This window comes from Sinocyclocheilus grahami, unplaced genomic scaffold (genome assembly GCF_001515645.1).
Source record: "Sinocyclocheilus grahami isolate Dianchi unplaced genomic scaffold, SAMN03320097.WGS_v1.1 scaffold240.1, whole genome shotgun sequence".
NCBI classification, from domain to species: Eukaryota; Metazoa; Chordata; class Actinopteri; order Cypriniformes; family Cyprinidae; genus Sinocyclocheilus; species Sinocyclocheilus grahami.
This window is the reverse complement of record NW_015505419.1, coordinates 725,157-748,373: the sequence shown is the minus strand read 5'-3', so window position 1 is coordinate 748,373 and position 23,217 is coordinate 725,157. Positions and strand designations below refer to the sequence as shown.

The window sequence follows — 23,217 nt, the reverse complement described above, 5'->3', positions numbered from 1 at the left end:
CAATGAAAGTCAATGGGGTCCAAGGTTATTTGGGGTCCAAAATATCTTTATTTATTAAGAAATAAAGTCAAACAGCTTTGGAACCACATGAAGGTGAGTAAATGACTGACAGTTGACAGAAGTTTAACAAGAGATCATTTGAGCTGACATTACTCCGATTTCCTTTTGCAGAGGTTTGATTGTCTTGAACTCTAATGGTACATACTACCTGGAGCCAATCGGAGGCCAGGAGGTTCTCCACCACACCTTCTATCGCACTGAAGACCTGCCGTTCAAAACCGGCACCTGTGGACACAGCCATCAGACTGGACACATCAGCCTGTTCAGTGGTCATCTTAAACCTTTGCATCAAAGGGTCAGTCAGAAATTAAATCAGTTTGATTTATGATGTGTCCCATGTCATAATTTGTGACCCTGGACCACAAAACCAGTCATAAGTAGCACGGGTATATTTGTAGCAATAGCTAAAATTACATTGTATGGGTCAAAATAATCGATTTTTCTTTTATGATAAAAATCATTAGGATATTAAGTAAAAATCATGTTCCGTGAAGATATTTTATAGATTTGCAACTAGGGATGCATCGATCCGATACTCAGTATCGTTATCGGCTCCGATACTGGCATTTTCTACCGGATTGGGTATCGGTCAGATGAGACCGATCCAAATCCGATATTCTGCGTATACTATTCTGTGTTATTGTTAAGCCTCACGAAAGCACAAAAACATTATAAAGCACCATAAAGTCAAAGTCCAAGTGTTCTGAAGCCATTCCATAGTTTAATGTGAGGTACAGATTAATATTTAAGTCGTTAAAATCAAGTTCACGTAAACTCTTCTCTCCGCAGCAGCTGTTTGTCATCCTCCATTCCAGGGGTTCTCAATCGGGGGGTCGTGGCCCACTAGGGGGCCTCAGTGATCCTCCAGGGGGGCCACGAGATGGCTTAAAATTCATTTAAATATTATCCTATAATTGTTTAATTTCATTATTAATGTGTTAAATTAAAATGATCAAAGCACAGCCTCTCTCGTGTTCTGTGATTGATTGCTTTGCAAGCCTCATCACACTGTTAAATACAGACTGAACGGCGGCTCAAAACTTGCAACCCCTGCATGCAAACTACATCTCTCGGCTGCATGAAGCAAACTGTTGTGCTAATGTAAAGGTAAAGACGATTAGAGTAATAATAACGAACTTGCGCGTGTCCAATGTATGACACTCCTGTATATCAGAGTCGTACATTAGGCACGCGTTATTGATTCACAAACTATGCGAGCTCTCGGGGCTCTGATCCCTATCGTATTTTTGTGTGAAATTTCAATATATTTGCATAGTTGTCCCAATTCATGTCCTCTGAGTGTTTTATAATGGATGCTCACCCATAGAGGAGGATCTTGTGAGGCTCAGTGGTGTTTATGCACATATGAGCATCAGACGCTCTCTGAGGGAGGTACTGTTCACTGATCCCGTCTTCGCCGATCTGCCTTCAGATCGATGTGTTTCAAAAGATTTAGAATAAATGTGCAGTATTTTTCATTTGTATGTTTTTTTTTTAATGGATACAAACAGTATATATTCAGTCAGTCCAGTTCAAAGGGACAGGTTTAGTGAATGGTCTTTTGGCATCTCCCTGTTGTCCTGTTTGGTATGGCAGGTTCACTTTTTAAAGAAAAAGTACTCTGAAGTTGTAAAGAATGTCTGAAGTGAAGAATTCAGGAGCTTTAAATCGATATATGTATATATATTATTTTAAAAAGTTAGAATTGAGCAGAGGGTTTTATTTTAAGTTATAAAGTATAGCTTTAATTTAAAGTTTGTTTGAATTTTGAGTTTTTTTTTATATATCATGCAGTAGAAGAATAGTAAGGCAAAACAAATGTTTTGATTAATAAAAAAGGTTTAAAAATAAACACTTTTCTCTTTGCTGCGGAAAAGGAAATGTCAGGCATAGGGGGGCCTTGCAAAATTGACCGGAGAAAGAGGGGGGCCCCGGAGGAAAAAAGGTTGAGAACCCCTGCTCCATTCAACATTCACACTAGGGCTGCACAATTAATCAAATTTCTAATCGCGATTAAAATTATGGATGCCACAATTACGTAATTGTTCAAAGCGGCAATTAAACGTTCAAAGTCCACTTATGTTATTCTGCACACTTAAGATATGTTTTTTTCTTTCGACATTGTTATCTTAAGCGTTTTTCCATTGTTTTAGTTTTAGTATAACATTATAATACCATTCATATTTTATTTTAAAGAAGAAACCAATCCGATGTATATTTGACATTTGAGGTTTAATATAGAAAAGCACTAAAGGTTTTTCAGTTAGAGTGTTTTCAGCTTGTTTATTTTCATATAAAAATACGGCATGCAGTTGCATCAAACAATGGTATAAACATCATTCAATGTAAATTGTGATAATCATAATTAATAATCGCAATTACAATTTCAAGGGAATAATCGACAATTATGATTTTTGTCATAATCGTGCAGCCCTAATTCACACTGTGGGTCACGTTCGGTTACGACAAATGAAACTCTCTTCAAGAGCGCACAGTAACTGAAATTTAAAACTGTTAAAAGAAAAGGCTCAATAAACTATCGCACAGATTTAATAAACTACGCATCAATATCTCTTGCCTTTGTGCTTTGAACTTCTCTATGCGTAGTGTTCATTAAAATGAAGTTGTCTATATTTAGTAGATTGTGTTTAACACACAAAAGAGTGACGATCAGGTCAACACACAGAAGTATAGAAATTCTATATTGATTAAAAAAAACTGCACTGGTATCGGATCGGAATCAGCCAATACTCAGAATTTTCTGTATCGGATCAAATCTGAAAAAAAAAATTATCATTGCATCCCTATTCCCTACCCTAAATATATTAAAACTTCATTTTTGATAAGTAATATGCATTGCTAAAAACTTCATTTGGACAGCTTTAAAGGCAATTTTCTCAGTATTTTGATTTTTTTGCACCCTCAAATTCCAGATTCTCAAATAGTTGTATCTCGGCCAAATATTGTCCTATCCTAACAAACCATACATCAATGGAAAGCTTATTTATTTAGATTTCAGATGATGTATAAATGCCAACTTCAAAAAATTGACCCTTAGGACTGGTTTTGTGGTCCAGGATCACATTTAACAGCTGATAAAATGAAAAGACTTGGTAATAAATGTTGATGTTTACAATATATTTCACTAAAGTAGATGTCATGCAAAAGTGTCTTTAAGTAGTCCTTTCCACAGGTGACCAAAAAGTCTCATTTTGTAAAGCAGCTCTCACTAGATTGTAAGCATAATAGTCATTAGGGAAATAACAGTGAGTCATTACCATCATTATTAAGTGTGTAACGTTTCTATTTCTGATCTCATGAGTGGATTGTGTGTGATGTCAGAGAAGATTTCTCTCTTACAATAGCAAGGATGTTCTGTTCCCTCCAATCTATAATAGCTAGATAGACCACTCACGAAAGAGAACATTGCGGTCTGACGCCGAGCTGTTGTGTTGCATTGTGCGTCAGTAATTTTATTTGTTCCCGTAATGTGCTGCAGAAAGAAAAATGGGTTTTGGCTCATTACAGTACAGAAATAAAGCCATCTTAAGCCCAGGTTAAGTGTTTAGACTGATGAAGTGCATAATGTGGGCTTATTATAAAACTCTTGAGGATCATTAGCAGGAGTTGGGAGCCCTCCTACTGCTATTGTTCTGCTTGCACTTGCTTTCTCATTAAAGCCGAGCATTAGAGACTTCTAACTGGCCTGCTGTTTACAAATGAGAATCAGAGGGTCCATAAATTAATAAACAGTGCGGACTAATGTGCTCACTCCTCAGTGATGATGTATTCCTGGTACAATTGGATTACAAAGTTCCTGAATCTTGAAGTTCATATATACTGTAGTACAGTATGTCCCTGTGTAGGTTTTAGTCTTTAATTGCCACAGATCTCATGTGTACAGAATCATATCAACACTATTTTGGGAATTTCACTTTGTCGAATGACTCAACTTGTTTCTCCTTGGCTCTTTGTAGTTGGTGCTGTGTCCTCCACAATAAAAACAAGTCCATGGCATTTTGTACATAGAAAAAATATATATATTTTTTTCCAACAGAATGATTACATTTCCAAAGATTTCCATCCCTGTTGCTAATAACAAACAAGTTCCTGACGAGACTCATTTTGGAATGCAGAGTTCCGATTTTTATTGCTTATGAACATTTATCAACTTGCACTTTTATTTTCCACTGGTTGCCAAGGAAGATGACTTATATGTACAGTCTGTTCTTCCACTTATTTTACTGTTTCACTCACATTTTATTTACTGCTTGGTTACTGTAAAGTGCTTGCTGTCACTTTGTGACGACTGAATACTTTTGTGATTACTGTGCCAATGCATTCTTTCAAATGAATTAGACCCGTCAATTAAAATGCAAATAAAATTGAACATGAAGAACTGCAGTGATGGCAAGCATTGAAAACTAAACACATTGCTAAAATATTGTTGCATACAGTTTTGTAGATTTTGTAGTCAGTTTGTAAAACCTTTTTTTGCACACAAACAACAATTAGCATTTACATTAAACTCATTTTATAGTAAATTCAATATGTGTGATTGAATACAATTGTCACTTCATTACTTGTTAAGTAGTTGCAGACATTTATTGTAGGTATGTAAAAGCAAGTGCCAAGAGACTTGAGAAACAAATCCAGAAATCCTGCCCTCCAGCAATTAACGTTTCATTTTGCTTGCCGTTTGTTTGTTTCTGTATTTATCCCCACCTCTAGGTTAGACGAAATGCCTGGGGTACTACAAAGTACATGGAACTGTATATAGTAGCTGACAACACACTGGTAAGCTGATGATTCCTGTGTCATGCTCACTTCCACTAATTAGATACTTCCACACAGTAAAGTTCACCACAGGAATTAAGGCTTTAAAGCTTCAAATACAGGCCGAGTTATATAAAATGTACTTTAGAACCGGTACTTTAAGCCTAGTGTTGCTTTCTCATTCAAATGTGGCCACTGAGCAGTTGCTGCTTAAATATAGAGCTTCGGAAGTGCCATTTTGCTCTCTCCCTCTCTTTTCTATCACTCCCATTGCCGATATCTTACATGTATGAGGAGTTGTCGAGACGTTATCAGTGAATTTAATAGTTTCATTTTTATTCCTCGGGTATGAGGGATGCATTTCGTAAGAGGCATGCAGACAATCTTTCAGTGTTACATTCTGTTGAGTTTTCTGATTGAGTTATTTCATACATTTACATCAAATCTGTATAATATCCACCAAAAGCCAAAGGAGGCAGAAGGTTATGTAAGATTTCATTATGGTTGGATTTAGTTCATCAAAATTCTCTGTAACAGGGTTTTTGCAATTTCTCAAGCAGGGTCTATGCATTTGTATGTTCGTCTTGATCAAATTGCCTCTTGTCTCTACAGTACAGAAAGCAAAACAAGGACCTTGACAAAACTAAAATGAGGATAATGGAAATTGCTAATTATGTAGATAAGGTATGTCAAGCCTGGGTGAATTTCTTTGGTTCAAAGGTTTTGTTGACTGTTTAGACTGCATATTTGTTTTCTGAATGCAAAATTCCTAGATGTCTGTATTATAATTATATTTAATAAAATAAATCCATTTACCATGTTCCTAATTGTTTGTTTTGGTCTGATCAGTTCTACAGGGAATTGAATATCCGTGTACCTCTGATTGGTCTAGAGGTTTGGACTGAACATGATCAGTGCATCATCAATGAGGAGCCAAATTCAACTCTTTGGTCCTTCCTACAGTGGAGACAGAAACTCAAATCTCGCAAGAAACATGACAATGCACAACTACTCACGTTAGTCACAATACACACCCACCTTCTGCACATATAGAACAAGACTGTCCTGTAATGTATTCTTAATGATGCTGGATCATCATATATTTTAAATATATATAATTAGTTACACTTTTTTGTTTTATTTAAAGGGATATTTCACCTAAAAACTGAAAAGCTTACATCGTTTACTCACCTTCTAGTTGTTCCAAAACTGTATGAAAAAAAAAACACATGAATGATTAAATTATAGCAGAACTGTAATTTTTGTCTGAACTATCCCTTTAAAGGGATAGAGAATGGCTCATACATTTTTATTGATATCATAGCTGAAAGTATATATTGTTTTCCTTGCAGTGGTGTGATTTTCAAGGGCACCACCATTGGCATGGCTCCGCTGGAGGGCATGTGCAGTCACGAGAACTCGGGCGGCATCAATGTGGTAAGAAGGCATACAGGCTTGCATCTGGAATAGGCTGTAAACACTGTGTAAATAGAATGTGTGTTTGTGTACAGCTCATGCAGGTATTTGATAAAGTGATCAATAGCTCCCACACACCTGATTAGCCTCTTATTGGTTCTATTACTTTGTGTGGCGGGGGAAGATCACTTTGCAGCATACTAATGAGTGGCGAAGCATTTCTTCTGGATATTACACATGGGTGGGGTCCTTCTACATTACATCAATATAACCGGCTTAGCCCTACTGAGATCATTGTACATGGAAAACGTCTCGGTTACGTATGGTAACCCTCGTTCCCTGAAGGAGGTACATTTTCCCAGTGTTATCCAGTCTTACTGATTGGGTAGTGCCGTAGCAGCAGTAGCTGGTCCTCTTGTGTTAAGCCCTGGCCTACGTCAAAAAGTAGGGGCGCAGGTGGCTTCCACGGGACACTGGAAGGGGCAGTACCTGTGGCCCTTTATTAGGGATCCCAATTCGTCGGTCATCCGACATGACGTCGGGAGTGACCGACTGAAAAGGAACATCTCGGTTACGTATGGTAACCCTCGTTCCCTGAAGGAGGTACATTTTCCCAGTGTTATCCAGTCTTACTGATTGGGTAGTGCCGTAGCAGCAGTAGCTGGTCCTCTTGTGTTAAGCCCTGGCCTACGTCAAAAAGTAGGGGCGCAGGTGGCTTCCACGGGACACTGGAAGGGGCAGTACCTGTGGCCCTTTATTAGGGATCCCAATTCGTCGGTCATCCGACATGACGTCGGGAGTGACCGACTGAAAAGGAACATCTCGGTTACGTATGGTAACCCTCGTTCCCTGAAGGAGGGAACGGAGACGTCCCGTCGCCACAGCGAAAACTTGAATATGTGCTGCATCTGCTGCCTACTTATACTCACGCTGTGATCAGCGGCAGCTGGATGCAATAATAGCATGCCAATGTGCATTGGCTCGTTTAGTTTACACTCAAAGTAGATTGGTCTCTCTAAGCGAGATCCCAATTTGTCGGTCATCCGACATGACGTCGGGAGTGACCGACTGAAAGGGAAAGTTTTTTTATGCCTGTCAACAATGGTTACATTGGTAGAAGTACTACCATAACTTATTATGAGAGTGAATTTGTTTAGTATGTGCTGTGTGACTGTTGTGTGACTGGAACTGCAGTCGACAGCTATTTATCAAGATATTGATATCTTTAGAAGTTTTGTTGTTGTTTGTTATAAATCCTTTAGGGGTTGAAAATAGCGATATTGTGTGCTTATAAAGTGATTTTGGTGAGAAGGAATAATATGATTTTTGACTGATATGATCTGAGAGGATGAAAATTATATAGCATATATTATTGAAATTATGTTTAAATAAAACATAATCAGTGTCACACAGGGACTTCTAGGAATATAATTTTCCTTTTGAGTACATGTTAACCAATCACAGTAACCATAAATTTCAATTCAATTCAAGTTTATTTGTATAGCGCTTTTCATGATACAAATCATTGCAAAGCAACTTTACAGCAAATTACGTTTCTACAATATTTAGTGGTAGCTTATCAGTGGTGACTGTCAGTTAATGTAGATATGGCAGAAATGTACGGAAAAATCAATTAAAGACGTAATCAATTAAAGACTTAATCAAACAGATGATGAACACTATTAACAGAAATTATTATATGATGCAATCAAACTTATAGCAAATTTTGGTAGTTCTGTATGTTGCTTCAGGGTTGGCATCATCTGAGGTTCTCTGAGGGGTTGCATCATCTCTTTTCAGGTGTTCTGGATCCAGACTGAAGCTTGTGTAAATCCTAGTTACCATGGGATGTCAATCCCAGCAGAAACAGAGAAACAAATAATTTCATACACAATTAGCGTAGCTGCTGTTCCAACCAAGCAAAATTGATTTGTTTAACGCAAGCTAAAGAATAATAATGTGCATTTGAGGGATGTATTTATGAGATGCATTATTTGAATGCTTGGCCAAAGAGATGTGTATTTAATCTAGATTTAAACAGAGAGTGTGTGTTTGAACCCCGAACGTTATCAGGAAGGCTATTCCAGAGTTTGGGAGCCAAATGCGAAAAAGCTCTACCTCCTTTAGTGGACTTTGCTATCCTAGGTACTTCCAAAAGTCCAGAGTTTTGCGACCTTAGGGAGCGTGATGGATTGTAGCGTGGTAGAAGACTAGTTAGGTACGCAGGAGCTAACCCATTAAGGGCCTTATAGGCAAGTAATAATATTTTATTTTCTAATAATATTAACAAGGGGCAACATGTATATTGAAAATAGCAAAGGACCTAGGACAGATCCTTGTGGCACTCCATATTTTACTGGTGATAATTGAGATGACTCCCCATTTAAATGAACAAAGTGGTAGTGATCAGACAGGTAGGATCTAAACCAGGGCTGCCCAAACTTGGTCCTGGAGAGCCGGTGTCCTGAAGAGTTTAGCTCCAACACCAATTAAACACACCTGAACCAGCTAATCAAGCTCTTACTAGGCATACTAGAAACTTAAAGGCAGGTGTGTTGAGGCAAGTTGGAGCTAAACTCTGCAGAACACCGGCCCTCCAGGACCGAGTTTGGGCAGCCCTGATCTAAACCATCTTAAAGCCTGCCCTTGAATACCTGTATAGTTTTGTAATCGATCTATGAGTATGTCATGATCTATAGTGTCGAACGCAGCACTAAGATCAAGTAAAACTGGCAATGAGATGCAGCCTTGGTCTGACGCAAAAAGCAAGTCATTTGTAATTTTAACAAGTGCAGTTTCTGTGCTATTGTGAAATTCTTAATAAAGATGATTTTTTTGCAGGAAGGAGCACAATTGAGCAGACACAACTTTTTCTAAAATTTTAGACATAAAAGGAAGATTTGAAATGGGTCTGTAATTTGCCAGTTCACTAGGATCTAGTTGTGGTTTCATAATAAGAGGCTTAATATCCGCCAGCTTGAATGGTTTTGGGACGTGACCTAAAGACAACAACGAGTTAATAATATGAATAATATTAAATGTACAATAATATTACACATAATGCAATGTTAAAACATTCATATTTTTTATTTTTAAAAGCAATTTACAGTTAACCAATTGCAGGTTACTGTAGCATTTTATTATTATTATTATTATTTTTTTTTTTATTCTTTTTATTTTTACAAAAATTTTTTTTTTTTTTTTTTACAAATTACAAAATTTTTTACAGTTAGTGAATATCGACTCACTGTTGGACATGTGTGGTCTTGTCCTGGACTATGGTTTGAGAATGCATTCCCTATCATAAATAGGCTCCTTCACATTCCTCAAATGCTTTAGAACCAGTATATGACAAGGACAATGTGGCTCCTAGGGAGAAATTTAGGAGATAGAAAATCCATAAGGAGAAATCATTTGTAATACAACTGCATGTCATATTTCAACATTGTTGTTATGGTGGCGATATTATCAGTGCCGTCTGTAAAAATCAACACTGCATGCCCTTTGCAGAGATATCCGTTTGTGCTCCTTTCTCTGGAAATATGTGTGAGTGTGTGCGTCTTTATGTTTTTGTCATGGTATGAAGATAAAAGAAAGGCCATTCTGTTTGCCCCAGCCAAGGTACTTAAATTACCACCTGCAGGTCAAAAAAACAACATCCTCTACAATTTATGGCATCATTGTAACATAACAAAGATGCCTTTGGAGATCAGAGATGTCCTCTGGGCTTCTACTGCCATTTACTTACCATAGTGTTGGAACCGTGGCAATGTGGCATAGCAATGACAGAAGCCTGTGGGCATCAAATAGACTGTATGTCCAATTTAAAGCATAAAATGTAAGTAATTTATTGCATGGCAGCGAGAGCGGCAAATACTCTAATCATGTATATTGAATTCATCATTTTAGACAGACTCTAAAAGCAGCAATTGTTTGTGTGATACCTGAGAAGGTAGCAAGTAAACAAGATACCATGAATATCTTGTACATCAATTTTGATATGGCGCCATCTATGATGGTATTCCATGGTAGTCTCAAGAGCAAATATCACATGTATATATATATATAAAAATTCTCTAGAAGAAAGAGGCATGTCCCAGAGACACACTCAGATCCATTCTGAGAACACTCATTTACTGACAGAAGGGGAAACATGATGTGTCAGGTGTTGTCAGCACACCAGTAGTTAAATGGAGTTGTAGAAATGTTCTGAGAGATCTGGTATAAATGGAGGACAGCAGGGTGCCCAGCACTGAGCCCTGTGGAACCCCAGTGTTAAGGGTTCAGCAGTTTTTCAGCTAACTGGGTAAGAACTAAGTAAGACATAAAACAGAAAAAAGCCTTTTTTTCTGGATAAAAATATAAAAATACAGCTGCTAGCATGAGATCAAAAGTGGCTGACATAAGCACATCATTTATGGCAAGGATAGTAGTTTTAGTAGAGTGAACTGGTTTGAAGCTTAATTGAGATTAAGTGGGTTAAGTGACCCCTTGCTTCTGGTGCAGTAGAGGAAAGGTAAGACAGAAGTTCAGAAGAGATCACTTGGCATAGAGAGGAGGAAAGTGTTTTTTACTTGTGAAAAACAGTTTGGGAAACTTCACTACTCTTTTCATTTTAAATCAAGCTTATTTTCATGATAATCATGTTACTGGATTCATTATAAACCGATGTTCAGCTGCATCTGCCTCAGTATCTATGGCTAACTGTAGTTGTTTAACAAATTGTAAGTTTTCCATCTTATTTCTACTAGTGCCTCTTTTGTTTTCAATCATTTTGATGCATAAAATGACATGTATCCCTTTATAAAATGGTCTCTACAGGCACCCCTTTCCAAAGGTTTTCAGCCGCTGTAGCAAAAAAGACTTGGACAACTACTTCCAGAAGGGAGGAGGAATGTGCCTGTTCAACATGCCCAACATGAAAGATCTGGTCGGTGGCAAGAGGTGTGGAAATGGCTTTGTAGAGGAAGGGGAGGAGTGTGACTGTGGAGAACCAGAGGTGATTTGTGCCTAAATTAATTATTGAATGGAATTACTTATTGATTTAGAGAATATTGAATCAGACCAATCATGAATTAATCATTTTTCCAAGAACAGTAGTGGGTATGAAGTACATGTAATAAATCTAAATTTGATAGTTAATATGGATTACCATTGATTATGCTTCATTTTTATGCGTTTATTATTTATTCATGGAATACTTGATATTATTTATGCAGTGTATTTTTTAAAATAATTTTTATTGTGAAGAGCTTTGCCTAACCAGCAAAAAGTTGTGTTTTTATCACATGGGAGGTCCAAACACAAGTGTTAGAACATAAATAGTTGAACTACAGCAGAAAAACTGTGCCGTAACAAAGCGTGACAGATGAAAGCGTACACCCCTTTCCAAAAGTTTTCAGTCGCTGTAGCAAAAAAGACTTGGACAACTACTTCCAGAAGGGAGGAGGAATGTGCCTGTTCAACATGCCCAACATGAAAGATCTGGTCGGTGGCAAGAGGTGTGGAAATGGCTTTGTAGAGGAAGGGGAGGAGTGTGACTGTGGAGAACCAGAGGTGATTTGTGCCTAAATTAATTATTGAATGGAATTACTTATTGATTTAGAGAATATTGAATCAGACCAATCATGAATTAATCATTTTTCCAAGAACAGTAGTGGGTATGATGTACATGTAATAAATCTAAATTTGATAGTTAATATGGATTACCATTGATTATGCTTCATTTTTATGCATTTATTATTTATTCATGAAATACTTGATATTATTTATGCAGTGTATTTTTTTAAATAATTTTTATTGTGAAGAGCTTTGCCTAACCAGCAAAAAGTTGTGTTTTTATCACATGGGAGGTCCAAACACAAGTGTTAGAACATAAATAGTTGAACTACAGCAGAAAAACTGTGCCGTAACAAAGCGTGACAGATGAAAGCGTGTGCGTTTTTATGTTTGCTTGCATGCCTGTAGAGAAAGAGGAGCGTCCCACCTTGCTGCAAAGCCGTATTTGACAGGCTGTCAGTGTGCATATAATGGCTGGGTGATTTGCCATCTGGTGCAGGTAGACTGAGGTAGCGTCTGTAACTCCTAGTCAATACATAAACACCTGGACTACTGTTCTGGATTTTACCTGCTGCCAATACCATATTCAATGAAACAACACCTCAACTATCACCTGACAGAAAAAGCTAGGTTGCAGCACTGAACTGAGAGCTGTTATCATACACTTTTGTTATAACCTTTAATCCAAACCATCATCTGCCGGCCCTCTCTACTTCCATGAATACACAAAAATAGATTTGATAGTGTAAGCCTGTCATGTACGCATGTCTTTTTTCATTATAGTCACTGAATCACACCATTAATTTATTTCTAGTGCAATAATCATAGCTGTCAGTCGCACTTGATGCTCTGAAACCATATCAAGCAGAATAGAGGTTGCCGTGTGTGTTTATGTGAGACCGAGAGAGACTGTGTGTGTGTGTGTGTTTGACAGAGCGTATATGTGTGTTGTGGATGTTTCCTCCTCATTAAACACCCTAAAACACCACATACACACTTCCTCCCCTTCCCCTATTCATTTTCAGCTGTACGGTATAATTATTGGCCATCAGACGCCTCCACTCTGTATATATCAGTATCATACATGTCAGACATTTTTATATGCATCTAACGTCCTGTGCAATTTCTCTTCTCGATTTATTCTTTTCCGCACTTTAATCATAGTGTGCAAACAGACACTGTGAGTGTGTGTATACAGTACATACATTATGCATGTATGTATATATACACTGTATTTATTGTGTTTTCACAACTTGCTCTAAGTGGCTTACCATGTAAGTTGAGGGTCATATGTTGATTTGCTTTGGTAGCCTTTATCTGAAGTACCAATTGTGTGTGTGTGTGTTTTCTGTCTCCCGCAGGAGTGCACCAATGATTGCTGTCACCCCAGCAATTGCACTTTGAAGGTGGATGCACAGTGTGCCCACGGGGTCTGCTGTGAGGACTGCAAGGTGCCTAACTATTTATCTGTCTATTTATCTATTTATTTATTTATTTCTCTCCCACTGCTTCCCTCTCTCACTCTGTTCTGACTCTCACTTAGTATGTTTCATACAAGTGGTCAAGGCTTAGAGAGTTAGCCTGTCCCTGTTAACCCCTGCTGGTAGAAGTCATAACTACACCGCCTGGCCGCAAAAAGCATCTTTCCCTATTGAAACCATTGCAAATTAGCTGTGTATTCTGAAGAAATTGCATTTTTGTAATCAACATATGTCATTGTATTACAGTAGATGTTTTACTAATTATTCACTTACAAGAACAATGAATAAATACTGTAACAAATATATTACTTATTGTTAATTAGTGTTAGTTAATGCATTAAAGCAGCACTATGTAACTTTTTCTGTGTTCAAAATTTGCTAAATGTATATGAGCGAGTACATCATGAATTCATCTTCCAAACCGCGTTTTTGTCTTATTCCGAATCTTATATTTGGACTATTGTAGCCTGGTGGAGTCGTCACCACTGCGGAGTAACACATACCTGCGTGAATCGCCATAGACATAAACTTAGAGAAGTAGCTTCTCTAGTTCAGTTTATTAACCGCTAGAGCGCCAAAAGTTACATAGTGCTGCTTTAACTAATGCTATCTAATATGACCTTATTGTAAAGTGTATATTTATTTATTAATTAATAATTTATGTGCTGCTCAAAATAGTGAAGGCCTTGTCTGTGTATCTACATTCTAGAGAAGCACCAGGCATCACAGTTTCATATCCACTGTTTCTCTGTAGTTTGCCCACCACTTGCTCTCTTTTTCTTTCATCAAAGTCCTCCAGTCTCCTTACCGTGCCCTCTGCCCACAGCTGAAGCAGGCCGGCACCATGTGCCGTGGAGCAGCCGGTGCCTGTGATCTGCCGGAATACTGCACAGGAGGTTCTCCCTACTGCCCCTCTAACGTTTATCTCCTGGATGGGTCATCGTGTCAGCATGGCCGTGCCTACTGCTATAATGGCATGTGTCTGACCCATGAACAGCAGTGCCTGCAGCTGTGGGGTTATGGTAAGCTGCGTGCTGTCTGGCCGTGTCTTTAGTTTGCAGGGAAATTACATTTGTAGGATCCAGTTCAGAAGTTATTGTGTTACTATGATAAGTTATTTTATTTAGCAAGAATGCATTAAATTGATCAAAAGTGACAGTGAAGACATTTATAATGTTTCAAAAGATTTCTATTTCAAATAAATGTTCTTTTGAACAGCTTTCTATTTATCACAGAATCCTGAAAAAAATCAGTTTCCACAAAAATATTAAGCAACACAACTGTTTTAACATTGATAATAATAAGAAATGTTTCTTAAGCACCAACATGGATCATGTGACACTGAAGACCGGAGAAATGGCTGCTGAAAATTCAGCTTTGTCATCACAGGAATAAATTACATTTTAAAATGTACTAAAATAGAAAACATATTTTAAATTGGAGTTTTACAATATTATTGTGTTACTGTATTTTTGATCACATAAATGCAGCGCAAGAGACTTATTTCAATAACACGAAAAAATATTTTGATCAATAGTACTGTATATCTGCATGCACTATATTACATGCTGCATGACTTATATTACGTTCATATATACCATTGTAATTACATTGTATTCCAAGCTAATTTAAAGAGTTAGTTTTTTTTTTATGTATGGTACTAACATGGTACCATGGTAATATTACGGTACTTCTTTGCTAATTGTCCCTTCCAGAAAAAGTTTTTGAATCCTAATTGACCCTTTCAGTGTTTAGTCAGCACTAATGATCAAATACTGCTTTATGTGGATTATGTAGTGAGAGCTCATGGCATTTGGCTGTACACCTCCAGTGTGTTCTGGGCTCATGTCCAGTCAAGCTCTTTGGCTATCAAACAGACTCAGATCACAGTAGACGTACTTTGTCATTTGGGGGGTGAGCGGGTGTTGACATGTTTGATGTTCACCGTGTATAACCAATATTATCATATTCACAAATTTTAACTGAGAAGTTAATGTTTTACTGGATTAAAAAAAAAAAAAATTATCAATGGATTATTTGTACCATGGCATGGTAGAACAAAATTAAATTGTGGTATTATGTATTATAAACACGTTTTAAAAACTTTTAGTCACTTAAAACCAATACTTCAGCTTCAATTGAATAAAATTATCCCTAACCAAATATTAGCTGGTGGCATGAAGCCAGCAGATCCATGTTCACACTACATGGTCTGTTAGAGTCCCAAACTGTAATTTACATTTCTCAGAGGTAATGTAGGTTTAACTGAGTAAACTAAATTTGTCCAGGTGCGCAGCCGGCACATGACGCCTGTTTTCAGGATGTGAACGCAGCAGGGAATGCCTTTGGAAACTGTGGTAAGGACAGTCATGGAAACTACGTAAAGTGTGAGAAAAGGTAAGGTGGTATTTCGTTATTTCAACCAGGCATTTAAGCAATAGTATGTGGTTTCTGTCAAAGAACTTGCCGACCTGAAGTGAAATCTGAAATCTCTGCAAACAGCAATTTGGTCTTGGACTTCTTTAAAACTGTTACAGCACAATTAATTATCTTGTGACTACAACTGTATATTATAAAGAACAAACTAATACATTATAAAGAACAAGCCAATCTAACTATTTATCTGTCTATTTATCTATTTATTTATTTATTTCTCTCCCACTGCTTCCCTCTCTCACTCTGTTCTGACTCTCACTTAGTATGTTTCATACAAGTGGTCAAGGCTTAGAGAGTTAGCCTGTCCCTGTTAACCCCTGCTGGTAGAAGTCATAACTACACCGCCTGGCCGCAAAAAGCATCTTTCCCTATTGAAACCATTGCAAATTAGCTGTGTATTCTGAAGAAATTGCATTTTTGTAATCAACATATGTCATTGTATTACAGTAGATGTTTTACTAATTATTCACTTACAAGAACAATGAATAAATACTGTAACAAATATATTACTTATTGTTAATTAGTGTTAGTTAATGCATTAAAGCAGCACTATGTAACTTTTTCTGTGTTCAAAATTTGCTAAATGTATATAATGAGCGAGTACATCATGAATTCATCTTCCAAACCGCGTTTTTGTCTTATTCCGAATCTTATATTTGGACTATTGTAGCCTGGTGGAGTCGTCACCACTGCGGAGTAACACATACCTGCGTGAATCGCCATAGACATAAACTTAGAGAAGTATCTTCTCTAGTTCAGTTTATTAACCGCTAGAGCGCCAAAAGTTACATAGTGCTGCTTTAACTAATGCTATCTAATATGACCTTATTGTAAAGTGTATATTTATTTATTAATTAATAATTTATGTGCTGCTCAAAATAGTGAAGGCCTTGTCTGTGTATCTACATTCTAGAGAAGCACCAGGCATCACAGTTTCATATCCACTGTTTCTCTGTAGTTTGCCCACCACTTGCTCTCTTTTTCTTTCATCAAAGTCCTCCAGTCTCCTTACCGTGCCCTCTGCCCACAGCTGAAGCAGGCCGGCACCATGTGCCGTGGAGCAGCCGGTGCCTGTGATCTGCCGGAATACTGCACAGGAGGTTCTCCCTACTGCCCCTCTAACGTTTATCTCCTGGATGGGTCATCGTGTCAGCATGGCCGTGCCTACTGCTATAATGGCATGTGTCTGACCCATGAACAGCAGTGCCTGCAGCTGTGGGGTTATGGTAAGCTGCGTGCTGTCTGGCCGTGTCTTTAGTTTGCAGGGAAATTACATTTGTAGGATCCAGTTCAGAAGTTATTGTGTTACTATGATAAGTTATTTTATTTAGCAAGAATGCATTAAATTGATCAAAAGTGACAGTGAAGACATTTATAATGTTTCGAAAGATTTCTATTTCAAATAAATGTTCTTTTGAACAGCTTTCTATTTATCACAGAATCCTGAAAAAATATTAAGCAACACAACTGTTTTAACATTGATAATAATAAGAAATGTTTCTTAAGCACCAACATGGATCATGTGACACTGAAGACCGGAGAAATGGCTGCTGAAAATTCAGCTTTGTCATCACAGGAATAAATTACATTTTAAAATGTACTAAAATAGAAAACATATTTTAAATTGGAGTTTTACAATATTATTGTGTTACTGTATTTTTGATCACATAAATGCAGCGCAAGAGACTTATTTCAATAACACGAAAAAATATTTTGATCAATAGTACTGTATATCTGCATGCACTATATTACATGCTGCATGACTTATATTACGTTCATATATACCATTGTAATTACATTGTATTCCAAGCTAATTTAAAGAGTTAGTTTTTTTTATGTATGGTACTAACATGGTACCATGGTAATATTACGGTACTTCTTTGCTAATTGTCCCTTCCAGAAAAAGTTTTTGAATCCTAATTGACCCTTTCAGTGTTTAGTCAGCACTAATGATCAAATACTGCTTTATGTGGATTATGTAGTGAGAGCTCATGGCATTTGGCTGTACACCTCCAGTGTGTTCTGGGCTCATGTCCAGTCAGGCTCTTTGGCTGTCAAACAGACACAGATCACAGCAGACGTACTTTGTCATTTGTGGGGTGAGGGGGTGTTGACATGTTTGATGTTCACTGTGTGTAAGTGATATTATCATATTCACTCATTTTAATTGAGCAGTTAATGTTTCACTGGACTGGATTTTGTGTAATCAATGGATTATTTCTAACATGGCATTGTCGAATAAAATAAAATTGTGGTATTATGTATTATAAACACGTTTTAAAAACTTTTAGTCACTTAAAACCAATACTTCAGCTTCAATTGAATAAAATTATCCCTAACCAAATATTAGCTGGTGGCATGAAGCCAGCAGATCCATGTTCACACTACATGGTCTGTTAGAGTCCCAAACTGTAATTTACATTTCTCAGAGGTAATGTAGGTTTAACTGAGTAAACTAAATTTGTCCAGGTGCGCAGCCGGCACATGACGCCTGTTTTCAGGATGTGAACGCAGCAGGGAATGCCTTTGGAAACTGTGGTAAGGACAGTCATGGAAACTACGTAAAGTGTGAGAAAAGGTAAGGTGGTATTTCGTTATTTCAACCAGGCATTTAAGCAATAGTATGTGGTTTCTGTCAAAGAACTTGCCGACCTGAAGTGAAATCTGAAATCTCTGCAAACAGCAATTTGGTCTTGGACTTCTTTAAAACTGTTACAGCACAATTAATTATCTTGTGACTACAACTGTATATTATAAAGAACAAACTAATACATTATAAAGAACAAGCCAATATATTTAAAAAAAGAGAGAGAGAGAACATGAGCAAACTAGTTCAAATAAGTTTATAAGGACAGCACTGCAGACTCAGTACTTTTTCAAACTTTTCCAAAGTTAGACAATTTTTTTTTCTGCTTATTCATCATTCTCAAAACAAATATGATTTTTAGATGATATATTATTTTTCATCCTATTATTATTTAATTTGCTTTCCTCATAGATGTATTTATGCTGAATAGCTGTGAGCAAAGATGACTAGTGATCCCTCATGACTTTCCATCTCTCATTTCAAATATCCCAACAGTGATGCCAAATGTGGTAAGATACAGTGCCACAGTGCTGCCAAGAAACCAAAGGGCACCAATGCTGTGTCCATAGACACCACTATCCGCACAGACGGCATTGAGGTGAAGTGCCGGGGCACATATGTTTACAGCACCCAAGATGGGCAGGGCGATCTTCCAGACCCTGGACTGGTCATGACGGGCACCAAGTGTGGAGAGGGGAAGGCAAGTTTCTTTCTTTTTTTTAAATTTAAGATGAGATATTTATTAAACAACATCTGTACTAATCAAGTGGAGATGTGTCTCAAAAATAAGTGTCTCAATGAAAGCAGTATTTTATGTTTTGCATTGAAGAGTTGATTTATTCTGTTGTTACTTGCCTTCAGGTGTGCAAAGATCGACGATGTCAAAATGCATCTTTTACTGAGTTACACACCTGCATCGCTCATTGCCATGGGCATGGGGTAAGCAGTCGTTATAAAACAACAACTGATAAACGTTAACTATATTTTTATTATATTAACTATATTATATTAATAACTACATTATATAATTAATTATATTATATTAATAACTATAATTTTAACTATATTATTAATCAGACCTTTACTATAGATAAGAAAACATATTTCAAAAATGTGGAACTTTTCATGTTTTATGCAGTGTCACTTGCCATATCTTTGTAATTATTTGTGAAATTTGCTTGCAGTACATTTTTTCAGTGTAGTGAAGTTTATTCTTTAAAAAAGTGTTGCTCTTGGAATAAAAAAGAAATAAAATTATATTTTTATATTTTTTAAAAGTCTTACCATTTGATGCAGTTTAGCTTCATTTGCTTAGTTTGTTTTAAGGGTATTTAGATACTGTACTGAAAAAAAACTGATTAAGAAAATTACTATTTGCTTAATATTTGGTGCTGACAATATTTGTTATTTAACATTGTCAGTGCTGCAGCTACTGGAAGACACTATTTATACAAAAAAGTTTTTTTTAAATTAATCATGTAAGCACTTCTCCTAAATTATGTCTAAATAAAGGCTATGTCTTAGTATTCCTTCTCCCTTTGAGTTCATCTTTAACCCAGACTGACTCATTGTGGATTTCACACCCCTAAATCCTTTAAAACCGCCCTCTGGGTTGCTCATTTCCCGACACATACCGCCTCTAATAAAAACCAACGCTTTTCTTATATTAGCAGAGCTATAGCATTTGATTTGTGTATTTTCTGGTCAAATAGACGTCAACAGCCTCCAAGCCGTATAAACTCAAATTCTGTCTTTCCTAATCCCTTTGCCCTCCCAAGATCGACGATGTCAAAATGCATCTTTTACTGAGTTACACACCTGCATCGCTCATTGCCATGGGCATGGGGTAAGCAGTCGTTATAAAACAACAACTGATAAACGTTAACTATATTTTTATTATATTAACTATATTATATTAATAACTACATTATATAATTAATTATATTATATTAATAACTATAATTTTAACTATATTATTAATCAGACCTTTACTATAGATAAGAAAACATATTTCAAAAATGTGGAACTTTTCATGTTTTATGCAGTGTCACTTGCCATATCTTTGTAATTATTTGTGAAATTTGCTTGCAGTACATTTTTTCAGTGTAGTGAAGTTTATTCTTTAAAAAAGTGTTGCTCTTGGAATAAAAAAGAAATAAAATTATATTTTTATATTTTTTAAAAGTCTTACCATTTGATGCAGTTTAGCTTCATTTGCTTAGTTTGTTTTAAGGGTATTTAGATACTGTACTGAAAAAAAACTGATTAAGAAAATTACTATTTGCTTAATATTTGGTGCTGACAATATTTGTTATTTAACATTGTCAGTGCTGCAGCTACTGGAAGACACTATTTATACAAAAAAGTTTTTTTTTAATTAATCATGTAAGCACTTCTCCTAAATTATGTCTAAATAAAGGCTATGTCTTAGTATTCCTTCTCCCTTTGAGTTCATCTTTAACCCAGACTGACTCATTGTGGATTTCACACCTCTAAATCCTTTAAAACCGCCCTCTGGGTTGCTCATTTCCCGACACATACCGCCTCTAATAAAAACCAACGCTTTTCTTATATTAGCAGAGCTATAGCATTTGATTTGTGTATTTTCTGGTCAAATAGACGTCAACAGCCTCCAAGCCGTATAAACTCAAATTCTGTCTTTCCTAATCCCTTTGCCCTCCCTCTGTCTCTCTCTTTTGTCAGCTTTTCTTTTATTTCTTGCTTATTTACCCAGTCGCTTTTCAAAAGGGCAGCCAAATACGCCAGGTCTTTGAGGGGAGATTAGAGATTCAGAAACTGCCTTTTTATTATCCATTTGCATTATCATTTGATTCATATTGATTGTATGGTTTAGGCAAGTGTGGATGGAGAATAAAGTGAGTGATCGTGCTATTTGCACACAGCACATTTTCTCTCCTTTCCACTGTTCCTGTCTTGCCTCTGGGTTAGATTGAAGCGTGTAAAATATTCTGTTAAAAGAAATTCCATTAAAGATGAAAGGCGGTATATTCTGTATTTGCCCTATACTCTAAAAGACATGACGGAAAACGTTCCCTGCAATGGTAGCAATGAAAGTGAGGATAGGTAAATGGCTGCGTGCGATTAAAAAAAAACTCAACAAATGTATATTGAAACCAAACAATTGTGAGCAGTTGTTTGTGGTGTACTTCAACCGAAAAGTCATGAGGAAAAGTGAATGCTGACAGGATTTCCGTTCCTGTAGGATGAACTCTCATTTATGAAGTGAAGTGACATGTGGCCAAGTATGGTGACCCATACTTGGAATTTGTGCTCTGCATTTAACCCATCCAAAGTGCACACACACAGCAGTGAACACACACCCAGAGCAGTGGGCAGCTATTTATGCTGCGGCGCCCGGGGAGCAGTTGGGGATTCGGTGCCTTGCTCAAGGGCACCTCAGTCGTGGTATTGAAGGTGGGAGAGAGTGCTGTACATTCACTCCCCCCACCTACAATCCCTGCCGGTACAAGACTCGAACCCACAACCTTTGGGTTACGAGTCTGACTCTCTAACCATTAGGCCACGTCTTATGGTCAAACACTTGCAGTGCAAAAGGCGTGTGAAAGTTACACCCCAACCTTCCAGATGGAAATTCTCATCCGCACTAATTCCTATGTGTGGTGTTGTTTTGCATGCAGGTGTGTAACAGTAATGGGAACTGCCACTGCAACCGTGGGTGGGCTCCCCCCTTCTGTGAGAAACCAGGACTCGGGGGAAGTGTGGACAGTGGACCTGTGCAGTATGACAGTGAGTTCACCTTAAGCTTTCAGTGCACATGTACCTCTGCTCTCACGTATTTCTCTCCTATTCTTTAATCCATCTTATAGATTTTATCACTCGTCTGCTCTCTCTCCCTCTTCCTCACTTTCCCTTTCTTCCTCACACCTCTTATCAGATGTCACCTTGACCATTAATCTGTACCGTCCAGCTTTTCTTTCCAGGACTCAAGCCAATGATATCTTTGCTTGTTGATACTTTTCAAGAGCAAATCTAAGAATTTATGAATTTAGGTAACACTTTAGATAAGGGAACACTATTCCCTATTAACTAGTTTCTTATTTGTGTGTGAATTACTAACACATTACCTGTTTATTTACTTATAAAGCTCATATTAATGCCTTATTCTGCATGACCAGATCTCTTAACAAGTGATCGGCCGATATTTATATTTTATAACCGATACCGATACCAATTATTTGCCTGTTTATGTGCCCGATAACCGATACGCAGAACCGATATTTATTTACTGTTATAAAGTAAATAAATGACTGAGTGAAGTAAATCCATACTTCATACCATCATCTTTAAAAAAGTGTTGAAAATTAGCAGTCTTTCATGTTAAATTTAATCTTCATATTACAACAATAAAAAACATTTTATTTAACGCATCAGCAGCAACACTAATATTAACAATAAGAAAAATACAGGTAGAAGGTCTAATGTTTTCAAATGGAGAAAATAAATAAAGGAAAGGAGTCATATAACTTCAAGCTGTTTAATAGGCTAAAGAGTGAAGAATAATTCACTGGATAATGTTAATTCACTGAATAATATTCTCTGGAATATTGAAATATAACAAACAAAACATCATATTTTATTGTATTTCTCAACTGGCATGTTATATCAGAATTACTAATAATGTTTTTGTCATTCTAGATTATGAAATGCGTGCTGACAAAGTGCTGTTTATGTATGCATTTACACAGAACTATACTCAAACTGTGATCGCTCGCGGAGATAATAAATAATTAATTTCCACAGAGTTGTATCTATTTAGATGTTTATTAGCGAAATAATGGTTATATAGTAAATGTTATTACAATTTAGGGTGTTTTAAACAAGTGAATCTTGTTAAAAGTTACATGCGGTGGCCGTGCTGGA

At 36.9% G+C, this 23,217-nt stretch overlaps 1 protein-coding gene across 1 annotated transcript in view; it reads left to right on the top strand.

The window, feature by feature from the left end:
• Positions 1–23,217, top strand: part of LOC107597902 (disintegrin and metalloproteinase domain-containing protein 19-like) — a 45,874-nt gene that overhangs the window by 16,760 nt on the left and 5,897 nt on the right. Inside the window, exons 3-16 of the mRNA XM_016289107.1 lie at positions 172–355; positions 4,792–4,857; positions 5,449–5,520; positions 5,686–5,852; positions 6,189–6,273; positions 6,348–6,356; positions 11,090–11,258; positions 11,621–11,808; positions 13,173–13,262; positions 14,119–14,314; positions 15,581–15,689; positions 18,811–19,015; positions 19,177–19,254; positions 21,975–22,083. Of these exons, the coding sequence (XP_016144593.1) occupies positions 172–355; positions 4,792–4,857; positions 5,449–5,520; positions 5,686–5,852; positions 6,189–6,273; positions 6,348–6,356; positions 11,090–11,258; positions 11,621–11,808; positions 13,173–13,262; positions 14,119–14,314; positions 15,581–15,689; positions 18,811–19,015; positions 19,177–19,254; positions 21,975–22,083 (1,727 nt within the window). The remainder of the gene's footprint in view (positions 1–171; positions 356–4,791; positions 4,858–5,448; positions 5,521–5,685; positions 5,853–6,188; positions 6,274–6,347; positions 6,357–11,089; positions 11,259–11,620; positions 11,809–13,172; positions 13,263–14,118; positions 14,315–15,580; positions 15,690–18,810; positions 19,016–19,176; positions 19,255–21,974; positions 22,084–23,217) is intronic.